This window comes from Lipophrys pholis, assembly GCF_963383615.2.
Source record: "Lipophrys pholis genome assembly, chromosome: 3".
Taxonomy (NCBI): Eukaryota; Metazoa; Chordata; class Actinopteri; order Blenniiformes; family Blenniidae; genus Lipophrys; species Lipophrys pholis.
Window position 1 is genome coordinate 363,280 of NC_137627.1, and position 17,167 is coordinate 380,446.

The 17,167-nt window shown below is 43.6% G+C and overlaps 1 protein-coding gene across 1 annotated transcript; it reads left to right on the plus strand.

The window, feature by feature from the left end:
- The first annotated feature begins 4,614 nt into the window (after positions 1-4,614).
- Positions 4,615-14,301, plus strand: LOC308107720 (coatomer subunit delta). Its single transcript, XM_080460208.1, has 10 exons — positions 4,615-4,789; positions 7,216-7,479; positions 9,844-10,023; positions 10,479-10,684; positions 10,768-10,929; positions 11,912-12,077; positions 13,173-13,320; positions 13,418-13,526; positions 13,630-13,834; positions 14,058-14,301. The coding sequence occupies exons 1-10, from the start codon at positions 4,787-4,789 to the stop codon at positions 14,145-14,147; spliced, it is 1,533 nt and encodes a 510-aa protein (XP_080316334.1). The 5' UTR covers positions 4,615-4,786; the 3' UTR covers positions 14,148-14,301.
- Positions 14,302-17,167: the final 2,866 nt, after the last annotated feature.

Here is a 17,167-nt window from a genome sequence, read left to right on the forward strand (position 1 = left end):
CAACAATTCACTAAAAACGTTTCTTTATATTCTTTTTTAAGCTTCTTCTAACAACTGTTCAGATTGAAACGAAGGAATCAGCGCAGCTCTCTGGTTGGATTAATGGTTCCTCTTTGTGTTTAATGATGATGTGGCTTTTAAAGTCATCAGAACCTAGTGTGGGCTGCTGCTTTTTAACAGGAGCGCATTGAGTCATGGAAAGTTCGGAAGAGTTTTAGGGCCACTGAAGAAGAAAAATAATTTGGAGGCAAAAAAAAACAAAAAACCTTCGTGGCTTCAGAAAAAGTCGAAAATCAAAGTCGAGATTATTTTTTTTTCACGGAGAGACCGTCTGTCCGTCCCTCATCATCTGTCCGTCCCTCATCATCTGTCCGTCCTTCATCATCTGTCCGTCCCTCATCATCTGCCCATCCCTCATCATCTGTCCGTCCCTCATCATCTGTCCGTCCCTCATCATCTGTCCATCCCTCATCGTCTGTCCGTCCCTCATCATCTGTCCATCCCTCATCGTCTGTCCGTCCCTCATCATCTGTCCCTCCCTCATCATCTGTCCCTCCCTCATCATCTGTCCATCCCTCATCATCTGTCCGTCCCCCATCATATGTCCGTCCCTCATCATCTGTCCGTCCCTCATCATCTGCCCGTCCCTCATCATCTGCCCGTCCCTCATCATCTGCCCGTCCCTCATCATCTGTCCATCCCTCATCGTCTGTCCGTCCCTCATCATCTGTCCCTCCCTCATCATCTGTCCCTCCCTCATCATCTGTCCATCCCTCATCATCTGTCCGTCCCCCATCATATGTCCGTCCCTCATCATCTGTCCGTCCCTCATCATCTGTCCGTCCCTCATCATCTGCCCGTCCCTCATCATCTGCCCGTCCCTCATCATCTGCCCGTCCCTCATCATCTGCCCATCCCTCATCATCTGTCCGTCCCTCATCATCTGCCCGTCCCTCATCATCTGCCCGTCCCTCATCATCTGCCCATCCCTCATCATCTGCCCGTCCCTCATCATCTGTCCATCCCTCATCATCTGTCCGTCCCCCATCATCTGTCCGTCCCTCATCATCTGTCCGTCCCTCATCATCTGTCCATCCCTCATCATCTGCCCGTCCCTCATCGTCTGTCCGTCCCTCATCATCTGCCCGTCCCTCATCATCTGTCCGTCCCTCATCATCTGTCCATCCCTCATCATCTGTCCGTCCCTCATCATCTGTCCGTCCCTCATCATCTGTCCATCCCTCATCATTAGCCCGTCCCTCATCATCTGTCCGTCCCTCATCATCTGTCCATCCCTCATCATCAGCCCATCCCTCATCATCTGTCCGTCCCTCATCATCTGTCCGTCCCTCATCATCTGTCCGTCCCTCATCATCTGCCCGTCCCTCATCATCTGTCCGTCCCTCATCATCTGTCCGTAGATGTGAATTCACATTAAATGACTTAATTGGGACTATGTCGGGTTGCTTCCTGCTGATGGACGTGTGATTTTACACAGGATTTCCTTGATTAATAAGAACATTTAAATCAGCAGCCCAGGATCCGTGTCTTGGTCCAGAACCAGGCAGCAGCTGTTCTGTCTCTTCTGGTCCTGGTACTGATGAGAACTGAGCGTGTTTATGAGCTCCATTCTGTCCTGAAGCATCTTTTCATCACTTCATTAAACCGCCTGATGCATCAGGAGGAAGCAGTCTCACCGCTGGCAGGAGGAGGGACCCACATTTTGTTTCCACCGTGAAAAAAAAATCTCGACTTTAATTTTCAACTTTTTCTGAGGCCACAAAGGTTTTTTGGTTTTTTTTAGCCTCCGAATATTTTTTCTTCTTCAGTGGCCCTAAAACTCTTCTGTATGGAAAGTGTATGAAGAAGGAGTGAGAAATATATCTATCTATCTATCTATCTATCTATCTATCTATCTATCTATCTATCTATCTATCCATCTATCTATCTATCCATCTATCTATCTATCTATCTATCCATCTATCTATCTATCTATCTATCCATCTATCTATCTATCTATCTATCCATCTATCTATCTATCTATCTATCCATCTATCTATCACTATTACTGGTGAGATAGGTAAAGTCTTACAGATTGCATGATCTTATAAATCAGTAAAAAGTACAAACAAAAACATTTATTTAATCAATTGTGAACATTTATAAATGTACAGGTAAGGATTACTATTGCGTCACACATCCTCAGTAGGGTAAACTAACCTGTGTCACCAGGGTCTAATGTACATGTTGTGTGGCCCTTCAACTGAAAGTAATGAGTTTAGAGCAGAGATTAATTCTTCTCTTGGTTTATGGTATGTATTTTTTAATCTAATAGAAAACACAGTTGTTATACTTTAAATGCTTCAGATTTTATACAAAATTTCAAAATCAGCAGTAAGAGAGAAGAGATACCTGCACTGAATTACCCAGTAAATACCCAGTAAATACCCAGTAAATACCCAGTAAATACCCAGTAAATACCCAGTAAATACCCAGTAATTAAAAGATATGAACATCTGCCAGTATAAAGCATTTACGTTTGGGCTGAACTGAATGTTTTGTCTAATATTTCCATTAAGTACAACATCATACAGGATGTGTTTCATGGTTCCAATGGTAGACAATTATTATATATTTTTTTACATCAACATGAACTGACAAGATTCTTTCTGAATCAATAAGATGATTCTATCCAAACCACGAGACACGTTTTGAATCATCCATTGGATTAGTTTCCATGTTTATGTTTAGGTGAACAGATCACAGGAATGAGTCCACAGGTTATGATGACAGTGTGATAACAAGGAAAACATATCTGGAAAAAAAAGATCCTATTTGTGTAACTTATGATTAAAAACCCAGCATACTTTATTCTGTAATCGACGGCTGATCATCCAGTGATTAATTACAGATCTTTACATATGATAATATCAGTCATGCGCTCCACAAATCAAACCTTTATGAAAGAGTGACAATAATAATAATAATGATCTTGTTAAAAGGAAGCCAGAGGAAGTCCTGGTGGGAGTGAATCAAAAGAACACACAGAAAGTAATTGTGCAGTTTCTTCTAGCTTTCACAGGTCAGCTTAACCTTTTGGGACATGGGCCATTCAATACATTTTGAATAAGAATTAATTATAGTGGACGTCCTGGTCTCATTCAGCACATTTTTAAATGTAAGTCTGTGATAATAATAATAAATGATTTGGTTTAGAGCATCACTAATTAACTTATTATCAGTGGCAGCTAGTGACACATTTATTAGGTTGGCTCTTCATTAACTTTCCATTTCAGCCAATGATAACGTCATTTAACTACAATACATTTATAAACCACATTACAACAATCTTCAGATTGATTGAAGCCTCAGTGATAAAAACCTACAGTCATTTTAAACAGCTAGTGAACAGAGACACTCATTAAGACTCTTTTATTAACATACTAGTAAACAAACCAAAGCAGAAGCTTCATTAGTCCTTTTTTTAGAAAAGGAATGTTTTGTTGCTGGTTTACTGGAAATGACAGTTAGTCTGAGTTTAGGGAAAACTAAAGGTATACCAGCTATATTGTCAAACTACACATCAATTCCTCTTTCAAAGTATTTTAGAATTCTTTGAATAAAACCTCAAAAACAAAGAAGTGTAAGATAAACTGCCTTTTTAAGCTCTTAGATTTTCAGTCATTAATAAATATGATAATATCTAAACCTTTATAAACATTTACAAACCTGAACACTTTTCTGTTTGAGTGAATTTAAAAATAACTAAGATGAAGAAAGTTGAACCTGACCTGCAGCTTTTCAACCAAATTTCTCCTTTTAAACAATAAATGAGAAGAGAGGTGACAGAGTTAATAATCAGGGACTCACCACTGGTTGTCTTCATCTCAACATCTGGTAGAAACACCAGAACAAACCACAAGTGATTTTCAGCCAATCACAGAGCCAGGAGACTTAAAAGTCTCAGTCATCAAATGAAGCTGATTGGTTTAATCTCACACACACTACTATAGAGAGAAATGAAGAAATCCTCTCTTTTATTGAAGATTTTCTGTAGAAAATGAAGTAAACACAGTTCAGCGCCTATTGTTAGTTTCTTGGCATAAACATATTTCGACAGAATTTCAGTTTATTCATATATTTTATATTAAAAAAAGCAACATTCCTCTTGCTTCCACCAGGGGGCGCAGCTCCCCGGCGCGCTGTATTGACCAGCCGCCACTCATTATTATTACATTTTTGTCTATTAAATTACAGTGTTATTATTATCTAACTAATTTGAACCATTCACGTATTAAAATGTGCTGCTTATTCAAAACCTTCTTGCTATGTTGTAACTATATATTAAATTTTAGACCTTTTACAATATTTTAACTTTTCTACAATTTGGTTTCCCACGTAAATGGAAGTGGAAATGTTTTTAATTATTCAGCCTATACCTCTTTAAAACCTTAACCAATTTTAAAAATGCAAGTTTAAAGAGGTTCTTTTTTTTTTTTTTACTTTTAAAATATTCAAACTGCCGCCGTGGCTGCCCTGCTCGCGCTGCTCCGCGGCTGTCGGCCATCACTCCGGGCACCACGTCACTGGTTCCACGGTGGGCAGGTCTCGCGCGGCTCTTCCGGTGGAGACGTGGCTCTGCTGCCATATTGACGCTCCAGCTAACAAACTACCAGCCGCTCCGAGCAGCTCCGGGTCCCCGCTTCACCATTCCGCCGCGACGAGAGACCACCGAGGCGACGAACACGAGGGACTGAAGACCGCCGGACCGTAAAGAGAGACCAAAATGGTGAGCGACGAGGCGGGAAAAGCCGCTGCGTCCATCGGGCCTATCGATTAGCATAACAGCAGCTAACGCGGCTAGCTTCTCCTCTCCGGCTGCGACCGGACGATACAACCGGACAAGGCTTCGCACCGGACGGACAGTGCTGCTGCTTCACTCGGTGGTCATATCTGATTTAAATCGGGGTTGTTTGATTCCCGTAGTGGACATTTAACGCGTGAAAACACCGCTGACGGGCTGTCCGAGCTCGCTGCTGTCAGGAGCCCTCTGGGAGCTAATGCTAGCTGCTGTCAACTAGTTAACTGATAATCTCATTAACCTGCAAATAAATGGACACACCGTGTTCATAAACCTCCAAATCCTGCACACACAGTGGACGTTTCTGGCGTTATTGTGTCGATTTCTTCCTCACGTCTATCAGGTCCAGAACGTTTCCGTCTGGGCTTTTATTTCTTCTTCCTGCCTTTGTCAACGTGGATTAACCGCAGCTGCTTTAATAACTTATCACTCATGACTAAATGCATTTTAGTACGTTAGTGTAGCTTATAGTCCTAGGACTAAGTCCAAATCATGGTGCTATGCATGTTTAATTCTTGCTCAGTCAACGTTTACCCACGACTGTCTCACCAAACTGCAGTAACATTCTGCTGCTTTTAAATGGGAGAAGCTGTTTCTACATGAACACAATCAAGTGGTGACGAATATGTAAGATCTCATGAATGAGCTCCCAGAGAAGCCCGGATCGGCTTGTATGTTATGCCAGCTGCTGCTTCCCTTTCAAAGGAATACTGTTAAAGGACCATGTCAGAGGAGTCAAGCATCTCAGATTAAACCTTCACCGAGGAGATTGAGATGGACGGGACGATCTCTTGCAATCTTTTAGAGCTTTATTGTTAAATACTGAATTTGCTCCTTGAAGCTCCTTATTTTTGATCTTTTTTATCAGACTTAATATTTCGGATTTGAGGTATCAACATGGAGATGTGACATTGAGTTTGAAAGTCTTGCTTTAAATAAATCTCCTTATTAATCTATTATTATAACTCTATACTTGTTGAAATGTTAATGAGTCGGTCCCTGCACTGTTGTACATCTGATTTGATCCATAAAGTACTGTTTCAGAATAAAGGTATGAATTTTGCTATATATATTTACTACTCATACAATGTTTGCTTCATCTATTTTGGTTTTTTAATTACTAAGGAGCGAAAATCAATTAGATGACACATTCAACATGTCCCGTCTGTAGAGACCTGAGGTCGCCTCTCTTCACAAAACATTTCCCTTCCTGCTGACTCCTCCATATAAATCCATGAAATGCTTTACAATAAAATGGTACAACTTGTACTTTTGTAAACAATCACGTTAGCTGTATTTACCAGCTGTTTGAGTTCATTAAGCAATATACATACATTTGCGAAGGTTTTTTTATTTTGCAGTTTTTTTCGGGTGTTCTCTATTTGTACCTGTGTTTTGGGCGGCAGTATCGTTGGCTATTTCTAGTTTTTTGTTGTATTTTATGTTTGTTGTTTTGTTTTTGTTTGTGGTAGGGGTTCGCGTTTTTGTTTGGGTGTGTTTTAAATCATTTTAATCCTTTAAGTAGTTTGTTTGTTTTTAGCAGTTTTGACTATTAGCAATTTGTTAAAGCGACACCGTTTGGTTCCTGGTTCAGGGCCCGTTTACGCGACAGTGATTTCAAGTGAAAACGCAAAACTTTTCCTGCATTTTGGGGTCCGTTTCCATGTTCGCGGAGCTCGCAGCCACGATGAACGCAATTTTTTTTGAAACTGCTCCAAAGGTGGAACTTTTTGAAAACTCTTGGGCTCTGTTGCTGTGTAGACGGGCTAAAACAACACTTTCTGGAAACGCTTTGAGGAGGAAACACTGCTACTGCGCATGCACACCACCACCATAGTACATAGCTCTGCTGCTCGTGTGAGTCGAGTGTAAATAACAATCATGTTTACATGCAGGGTCATGAGTCCCGGTCCATATCGTCCTGGGACTTGGTACTTTTCTAGTTGAGTCACTTGTAATAACGATCCAACTTGGTTGTCAGTCCATATGAATGTGGGTGTTCTCCCATTTTTAAACTTTATAGTGTATTGTTTGTTTGTGGCATGCCAACTACATCGTTTTCAGTGAATCTGCTGTTGCCGTAGAAACGGACATCATTTTCATAAAGTTATTGTGTCAACATGAAACTTTTCAGAAGCCAAAATTGCCAAAACGGGTTTTCACTTGAAACATTAGTGTAAACGGGGCCTTCGTCTCATTGGAACCTGTTGATTGAAGCCTTTTTTAATTTTTTTTTTTTCCTTTTGAGTTGTGTCGTTCGTGGTCACAACATGTCCTGCTGTTCTCCTGGAGGTCCTCAGGCCTGAGTGTAGCCCTGACCTCTCCTCCTGCTCCTCCTGCTCCTCCTCTTCCAGGTGCTGTTGGCAGCGGCGGTGTGCACCAAGGCCGGCAAGGCCATCGTATCGCGGCAGTTTGTGGAAATGACCCGGACGCGCATCGAGGGCCTCCTGGCCGCCTTCCCCAAGCTGATGAACACGGGGAAGCAGCACACCTTCGTGGAAACAGACAGCGTACGCTACGTTTACCAGCCCCTGGAGAAGCTCTACATGGTTCTCATCACCACCAAGAACAGCAACATCCTGGAGGACCTGGAGACGCTCCGACTCTTCTCCCGCGTGGTGAGTAAACATCAGCGCCACTGAATCCCATCCTCCATTAGTGTGTTACTGCCATGATGTGCTTGAGTCTTTAAATCCAGTCTCATTATGTAATGACAGAACATTGCAATTATATTTCTCCTGACTCGGATCCTAAATTGTTTACAATATCTAGAAAAGTCCCAAACTACCAGAATGCACCGCAAAAGAGCTTTGGAGCAGGACGCGTTGTTCAACTGTATCATACAACCATATCTTTTGACTATGTAGTAGGAATTTGACCCGAATGGTATTTAATAAGTACTCATATCTGAAAGTAGCTAAAGGTTAGTACTTGATTTGGTGCTGGTTAGTATGAGTGTTATGTGTAACTACACTACTCTCGTGATTTGGCCGTTTTAGCAAGGCATTCAATGTCACTCCTCAGAGTTAAGATAAGTTAAAGAGAAATGGTGTCAAAATGTGACAACAAAAGCTCATAGGAAGGACCTCTTTTATTACTTCAATTTCAACTGTGGTTTAATAGTGTTTTCTCTGCACGGTGCATTCACGCTCTGCGGTTTAACTGATGGCCCTCCACAATATGCTGACAGTGGCACAGGTCACTAACATGAGGAATAATTACAAACAGGATGCAGTTAAAATTGCTTCCAAAGAGATAAAGCACAGTTGTTTGGGAGTACAGCTCTCAAAGACCTCAGCATCATATACTTCAAGTTCTGTTTATAGGAATTTACTGTTGCCATTTTATAAAAGAACAAGTATGAGTACTAGCCTTTAGATATTTGTCAATACGGAGTACTGATACTAGTACTTATTAAATGCCATAAAGCCTAATCTATACTCCATATGTGAAGGCTATGCATTACCGTGAACCATCTCCACCAGCCTTAAAGTCTACAGCATAGCGCTATTATGTGTACTGTGTATCACACACTCCAGCCTGCTGTTATTCAGTGTATCAGTCATACTTTAATCATGTGTAGCATGTAGCATCACAGGTGTGTGAGTCCTGAAACTCTTTAGCATGTAGCATGTAGCACTGCTCAGAGTAGGATCCTCCTGGATCCACTGAGTAATTAAACTATTGAGTGACATCAGGCTGACTCTGCTGCTCCAAATGTCTGGTGATTACGATGTTGCTGTTGTAAAGACATCACTCGTGCTCCCTTGTCTGCCTGCTCTGACGTCAGGTAATGCTCTCTGGGTTGTATCGATCGAGGATCTTTTACGTGTACGAGTACTCTGTGCAGTATCTGACCTGATACCTGATACTGTGGTATCGCTATCAGTGCATTCCTACATATTACTATTGCAATATTCATGTATCATTTGTTGAACTCATTTGCATGTGCAGCCCTGATCCAAACACAACAAGTTATTTAAAAAATACTACTTATTGTGTTTTTCCTTAAAGAGCATATTGTCTTAGTTTTTTCAGATGGTCTAAGTTTTTTGATGTGCTCACTGCATTATAGTCGTATATTTGTAATCTCATTGCCCACATAAACATGACAGGAGATCGTTAATAACATTAAAACGTTTTGAAATCTGAAAATGGAACAGTGTGAACTTTGATAGGGAGTTATACTGGATTCCATTAGAGTGTACGGCGCACATTGTGTGTTGAGGTGTACTTGCAGTATGTATGTAGTTTAACAGTCTGTAATTATCTGCTTCTCGTTCACCAATGCCACGACCTGAAACATCCTCAGCAGCAGGTTTTTAACTCTCTTCATTACAACTGCTGGGGTTCTGCTGATTCAGGAGTTTCCTCCACTGTAATCTCTGCACAGTTAATCTGCAGATAACTAACCCTTTTCTCTCCAGAATAAAAATAAAACTATGGCTCAAACTGTGTGTTTACAACTTTACATCTCTTGCAGTCCTCTTTACTCTGTTTTATTCTTTATTTCTGCTCTCGTACCGACAGTTTATCTGGTGTCCACAGGAGAAGCTTTATTCCAGGTGTTATAATTTCTGGTATTCTCTTTATGTTCACAATGTGCTTTAATAGATCCACGTCCAGGTAAACTAACCAACCAAATTGGCTTAAAAGTTATGATAAATCAATTTACTATATCAGGATCAATTTATATTGAGAAATGGGTTTTGTCTTCATGATACATTTTTTCCAGATAATTTTTTACTTATAGTTTTGAAAATAAGCTAATTATACTGTTACAATACCAAAACTATAAAAGGAATGAGAAAATGTTTTCATGGAGTAAATCCTTGATGCTCAGTGGAGCAGGAATGAGTTCTTTTATGTGTTTTAGTTTTTTTTAAAGCCGATTCTTTGCGTAAACGCTGAGTATTCACAACAAGAGCAGTTGATGCCGACTCTGGTTTGGTCTCCTGATGGTCTTCTCCTCTCTCTTCCAGATCCCAGAGTACTGCCGCGTGCTGGAGGAGAGTGAGATATCAGAGCACTGTTTCGACCTGATCTTCGCCTTCGACGAGATCGTAGCGCTGGGCTACAGAGAGAACGTCAACCTGGCCCAGATCCGCACCTTCACAGAGATGGACTCCCACGAGGAGAAGGTGTTCCGCGCCGTCAGAGAGGTGAGAAGCATCGGTCGCTCAGCAAAGTGACGTGCGGAGGCTTTCCTGTATGTTGCTGAGAGTGGGCGTGTCCTTTTCTTTTTTCCTCCAATGAACTTCCTCTCTGTCCACCCCGCTGCCTCTTGTTCTACTTTCTATTCTTCTTTTCTTTTTTGCCTCCTCCTGATGCCTCCACTGATCTTTGCATTGTTTTGAGCTCCATAACACTTCCTGGTAGCTGGATTTCTGCATCCAGTAAGACAAACGTCAGACATTATAAACATGTGGACTCACACTGTGCACAGTGTGAGTCAGAAGTTCTTCTTAAGTACCTTACGAAGAACTTCATCAGTCGTGACAATGGACACAAGATGAGCTATTTGGAGCTGCAGGACTCTGATTCAGCAGTGTTGCTTGTTGCAGCTTGAGCGCTCGGAGGCTTAAATGTTTTTCTCTCTCTCTGTCTCAATGTGCAGACCCAGGAACGAGAAGCCAAAGCAGAAATGAGGAGGAAGGCCAAGGAGTTGCAGCAAGCCCGGAGGGACGCAGAGCGCTCCGGAAAGAAAGTCCCCGCCTTCGGGGGCTTCGGCAGCGGCGGCATGACCAGCGTGTCCTCAGGGTCCATCATCACAGACACCATCGTCGAGGCCGAGAAGCCCAAGATCACACCAGCAGCAGTCAGGTACGGCTCCAGATCAGCCTCCTCCCTCACTGTCCGGGGGTTTCATCCAGCAGGGCCCTTCATCTTCTCTACTTCCTCCTCAGACCGAGTGGACCCAGCAAGGCTCTGAAGCTCGGCGCCAAAGGGAAGGAAGTAGACAACTTTGTGGACAAACTCAAGTCTGAAGGAGAAACCATCATGCCTTCCTCAGGAAAGAGAGGATCCGACGTTTCTAAAGCTCTGCCACCACCCGTCAACGTGGAAAGGTACGCACTCGCGTCACCCTGAGCAACACAGACACTGATCAGCCACAACATTATGACCACTAAGAGAAGAGCTGAATCGGTGACGTGTTCATGGTGCATGTGTTCCCACCTCACGACGTCCAGACCTGCTGCCAACTTCCTGATCCCAAATACACAATAATGGGCAGGTAGTCTTGTGGCGCTTTTCCACTTGTACCTACTTGGCCCTACTCGCCTTGCCTCGCCTCGCCTCGCCTCGCCTCGCTTCGCCTCACCTCGCTTCGCCTCGCTTCGCCTCGCTTCGCCTCACCTCTACTCGACTCAGTTTTGTGTTGGTTTTCCATTACAATAGTTCCACCACAGTGTGAGTGGAGTCGTCAGAACTTTTCTTTGTCGCACAAGTAATCACCCCCAGTAGAATCTGTATCTCCTGATGTGGTGCGAACATGCATTGGATATCAGCTCGAATGATATTTTTTATATATATTTGTTAATATTACAAAATGTGGATTACGGTTGGTGTTTCGGTTTAACTGGTGCCCCTGTTAGCTGATGACTTCTGCCACAAGCCTTTAGTAGCAGCTGATATTAAAATAAGACAAACAAACAGTTTCACTCTTTAAACTTTACACTTTAATGGAAAAGCTACTGATTTGTTGGGTTTTTAACATCTTCTGTGTCAAGGGACACCCGAGGAAGCCAGTCTCCAGTTAACGGGGAAACCGGTTAGTCCAAAACACCTGAGCTCGGGAGACCCCCTGATTCTAATAGAGGGGGTCACTGCGTCGAGCTCCTGCTGAATCCTCTGGTCGCCACCAGACGTGTCTTTTGTCTGGTCGCCTTAGCTTGCTTGGAACCTCGGTCGAGGGGGAACCACTAAAGTACCAGTTACTAACACGTAGTGGAAAAGTGTGGAGTCGAGTTGGGCTGAGCAGGTACTAGTGGAAAAGCACCAATAATATTATGGCTGAGCTCTGAAGAAAAGTGTGCTCTTCCACCTCAGCGTCCATCTCCGTGTGGAGGAGAAGATCTCGCTGACCTGTGGCCGAGACGGCGGCCTGCAGAACATGGAGGTTCTGGGCATGGTGACGCTCCGGGTCACAGACGACAAGAACGGACGCATCCGCCTGATGATCAACAACAACGACAACAAAGGCTTACAGCTGCAGGTGAGTGCACTCAGATGAACTGTGGAACTACTTTATATGATAACTCAATACATCAGGAGAGTCAAACTCATTTCCACCGAGGGCCACATCAGCATCAGGGCTGCCCTCAAAGGGCCACATGTAAGTGTAATACACTATAAATGTAACTAAATATAATGGAAGATAAATGGAACTACTCCTCAATTTTAAATACCTCTGACTTTATTACTTACATATTTATTACTACATATTACAAATATTAAAATGCATTTGCATTGATATCAAAATCTATATTTGCTCGTTGCTCTGTTCAGTTTAACTTTATCATACTTGGCTCCATGCTGGTGTCAAGATGTGGATTTATATTTTACTCTTTGACAACCGACACGCCTCAGAACACTAAAGACAAACCGTTTTTCTCCTGGAAGCACAAACATATATTCTCCTTCCCATCGTTCATCATGCGCGTGCGGTTTCTCGCGGGGGTTGTCCGTCGCCGGGTAGAACACGGGTCGGCGCGGCGAACATCTTTATCTGGATATGCACAAGTGCAGCACTACTTCCGTGTCAACAAAGGCACATGTAATTACCGTATTTTATAGAATATTTGAACCTGCGCTCACATCTTCCCACTAGACAGGCACCCCAAGGCTTGCACTCCTGCACTGCGCGTCTATTGGGAACAATACGGTATTTATTTTAAGACAATCAGGCCTTTAAGCCCTCATGGGCACATAAAATAACATGGCGGGCCTGGAGTTTGACACGTGTGTAATATATCATCATGACCATTATGACTTTTAGTTAGAAAATAAAGTCTAGTTTCCTGTTGTGTGCTGTTGTTCTGAACATGAAGCCACATAAAGGATTCCTGATGAATCAAATATAACACACATTGTTGATTTAAAGAAAAACTACATTAAACTGATGATGTTTATAGTAATTCTGATGAGGCACTACTGTAATTTGTTAGTGATCTCAATGTGTTTCTCTTGTTGTCCAGTAGAGGGCGATCTTAAACAAGTTAACCCATGGGCTCACCATTAAACTAAACTCACTTGTAGTGAAGTCAGTTTAATCGGTAGATCACGATAAATGTCTGTCTCCTTCTCCCAGACGCATCCCAACGTGGACAAGAAGCTGTTCACCGCCGAGTCCGTGATCGGCCTGAAGAACCCGGAGAAATCCTTTCCTCTCAACAACGACGTGGGCGTGCTGAAGTGGAGACTACAGTCCACAGACGAGTCGCTCATACCTCTAACCAGTACGTCTGCTCCTGTTTCCTGATCTGGAGACGGTTTGATGTTTCATTATTCACAGAAACAGCCGGTGAGTGATTGTTTAAACTCTGTGTCCCTCAGTAAACTGCTGGCCTTCAGAGAGCGGCACCGGCTGCGACGTCAACATCGAGTACGAGCTGCAGGAGGAGAGTCTGGAGCTCAACGATGTGGTCATCAGCATCCCCGTACCGTGAGTACCTTCACCAGAACGCCACTCCAGCTGGACCTTTCAGACCGTCGGTGCACAGCAGTGACCCTCCTGTATGTCGTGTCCCTCCGGCGGTGACTCTCAGGTCCGGCGTCGGCGCTCCGCTGATCGGCGACCTGGACGGAGAGTACAAACACGACAGCAGGCGGAACGTTCTGGAGTGGTGCCTACCCGTCATCGACGCCAACAACAAGACGGGCAGCCTGGAGTTCAGCATCGCCGGGCAGCCCAACGACTTCTTCCCCGTCAACGTGTCCTTTGTGTCCAAACGCAACTACTGCGACATCCAGGTGAGCTGCTGGGGGCGGAGCCTGGCACACGCTCAGGCAGGGGAGGACCAGACTCCACCCACTAGGAGTCGATGTTGTGATATATCTAGTCAGTGAGACAGGAAGCGGAGCAAACATGTTGAAGATGTGATGTAGAATAACACTGCTTTATCTTAATCTTTAAGTTCTGGAGGTTCTAACGTCCTGTTTCCTGTTTCCCGTTTCCTGTTTCCTGTTTCCTCAGGTTACCAAAGTGGCCTACGTAGACGGCGACAGCGCTGTTAGATTCTCTTCAGAAACCTCCTTCGTCGTCGACAAATACGAAATCCTGTAATTGGAAGAAAACAACAAAATCTGAATAAATAATAATAACAAATGAATAAAAAAACACAAAAAAATTCACTCAAAATAAGAAAGAAAAAAAAAAGTCCAAATCTAGGCTACAGAGTTCTGATTTCTTGGCTGCTGGCTCTGTTGGTGTGAGAGACGCTCCCTGGACGGGCTGAGAGCAGCGCTGGTGTATTTATGTTTGTATGAGAGAGGAGCATCTATATATAGAGTTAATCCACACACACACACACACACACACACACACACACACACACACACACACACACACACACACACAGGGAGGAGGCTGAACTGTACAGAGGACGTCAGTGGAGGATGACTATGGGGGGGGACCCCTGGGACCCCCGGGATCACCGGCCCTCCTCCACAGCGCCGTCTCCTCCAACATGGTTTCTTTTTCTTCACTGAATCATTGTCAGCCCCTTAGACCGTCGTGATTGGCTGTTAGAAACCCCCCAGGAGTTCTCTGAGGATGTCTTTCTTCTCTTTCTTTGGGATTATAATCTGGAGCCATGTGCTCCTTCTAAACTGTCTGTACTTCTCATCACACTGATCTTGGTACCGTTTGCTGTATCGTTGGTTTCCCCCCTGATTCTCAGCCGCGGCGTCGACGACCCCCCCCCCCCCCCCCCCCCCCCCCCCCCCCGCCAGTAAAGACGTTTGACTGTCGCGTCTGTTCAACTTTATTTTGTCTTTATTTTAACACCATTCCAACCACTCCTCACTTCAAACTTCAAAAGAGACGGACTCGGTTCAATCTGAACAATCAGTAGGAAAAAGACTTGAAGGAAACATGGAGGAGGAGGAGTAGATCAGCCCCCCCCCCCCCCCCGGACTCCCTCCCTCCATCCACCCAGTCATCCTTCACTGACTTCCTCAGTACGGTCACTACATAACATTCGTCTCTCATGGTTTATTTGTTTTCTTTCATTGGTTCTCCCCAGATTTCAGTTTAGTGGCTTTATGGGGGAAACGACTAGATGAGCGTTTTTAACTACGTTGCTGAAGGGGAATCTTAACATTCCAGGAGGAGGAGGAAGAATCTTTAATGGAATAAAATGTATTATTGAAAATGTCAATCTGACTTTGGCTTTTTGTTTTAATGAACTTAAAGTTCGGTTTGTGATGATGGCGGCGGCGCGGCGGCGTGTTGGTTTCTGTTCCGGGAGAAGAATCTAGAACTCCAGGTGAAATGTCTCCACGGGATTCAGGTTCGCTTTTTACAAACTAGTGGATTTAATCACTTTTTGAAATTCTACAGCAATAGAAGGTTTTCAAGGTTTTTCCCAAGATTAAAACCTTGTTTTTCTAAGTTTTTACATCATTAACATGACTTTGAATGTATTTTCCACTTTTTCCCAAAAGATTATCCCATAAAAACGTCCTCATCATTATTCTGTTTTTATTCTTAACAACCGACTTTAATCACATTAATGTGATTAAAGTCGGTTGTTATTTAAAAGATCTTGGTCTCATGATATTTTCAATTTATTCTCCACATCAAGTCTGACTTGTTCTGCTTTTCTTTAACATGAAATGTTTGAAAAGTGAAGAAGAATTTCAAATGTTAATCCAAACAGGGAAGGCTGAAACGTTAAAAGAAAACTGATTGAAAATAATTAGTTTAATTTGAATTTTCCACGTCTTCACATCATTTCATGTTCTTCACAACTCATTTAAGATTTACTTTTCCCACAATATCTCTTAATTCTCTGAAGCTATTCAACATTTCATGGATGTTGATGATGTCATTCTTCTCAACTTTGTGATTCAGCAGTTTCACTCTATTTCAGTCGTTTGTTTTTCCATTCTGACCTTTAAACAATAGTTTGTTTTACTGTTTAGCATTTCAAGCTGTATAAAAGTTCTAATTAACATTTTGATTTATCTCTAAATCTCAGAAATGTTAGTGATGTTATTGAAAAGCAGTCCTATCACACAACTTTTCAACACTTTCACTTGGTTCTTATTTCTCCAAAAACAAGTTTTCAAAGTTTTTTGCCCCAAATGCAGTTTGTTCTCTGAATATTCCATCTTTCCAGCTACATTCAGAATCTGCTGGTTTCAGGGAGCTGGACTGGCTCCGCCCACATCCCATCTATCTGTGGCTCCGTTAAGGAGAAACTCTGTTCATCCAAACCAGTATGAAGCAGAATGTGAGAGGAGGGAAACAGTCATCAGGAACGACCGAGAGCGGTGGGAAACAGTGTAGATAGAACCAGCAGATGGTGGTAGTGAAACTTATGGATGCAAACTGGCATTAAACCCAAAAGAAGAAGAAGTACCAGAACCAGAACCAGAACCTGCCATTGTCCCAACATGCCAGCAACATTATTTTCAGTCATTTGGACCTGAATGACCTTTTCCCCCTGATTAGCAGGTGAACAATCCAACACCTGATGAATTCTGCTTCACATTAATCAGGAATCAAGGAGCCACGTTGCTGCAAACGCTTGCGCCTCCAGCCAGTTGCCCCTGGGGTAACTTTCCTGACACCTGCTGCCTCAAAACCCAAAGAGTCAGAAGGATTGAGTCTGGTCGTCGCTCTGCAAATCAAGCGCCCCCTTTCAGTCTCTGAGCTCGTCTGAACCGAACGTTGGTTTAGCCCTTACACAGTGAGGGGGCCCCATCAGGGGGACTCCGGCGTGTTGGTCTCATGGACACTGTCCTGTTCCTCCTGCAGGAGCAGCTGAGGAGTCCCTCAGGGTCTGGCTGGTTCATGTCCCTGTAGAGCCTCAATCACATTTCTTAATGAGGGCGGAGACCAAACGACCTCGTGAAGCTGAACTCTTTTGTCCTGATCTGCGAGCTCCTCCCACGTAGTGACTGAAGAACAGAGGGCAGATGGGAGAAGAGGAGGGGGTGGGGGGTGGTAGTGGGGGTGGAACAGGGGCTTTCTGGGTCAGGGGGGCGAGTTCAAGAGAGCAGCATCCATATATGGAGGGCGAGGGTGTCGGTGGAGGGAAGAGGTTAGGGGACAGAGAGGACAGGGGGGAGGACAGG

Coding starts and splice junctions, on each gene's coding strand:
- LOC308107720 (XM_080460208.1), top strand. Junction 10,685..10,767: donor ATCACACCAGCAGCAGTCAG/GTACGGCTCCAG, acceptor CTTCCTCCTCAG/ACCGAGTGGACCCAGCAAGG. Junction 13,835..14,057: donor GCAACTACTGCGACATCCAG/GTGAGCTGCTGG, acceptor CTGTTTCCTCAG/GTTACCAAAGTGGCCTACGT.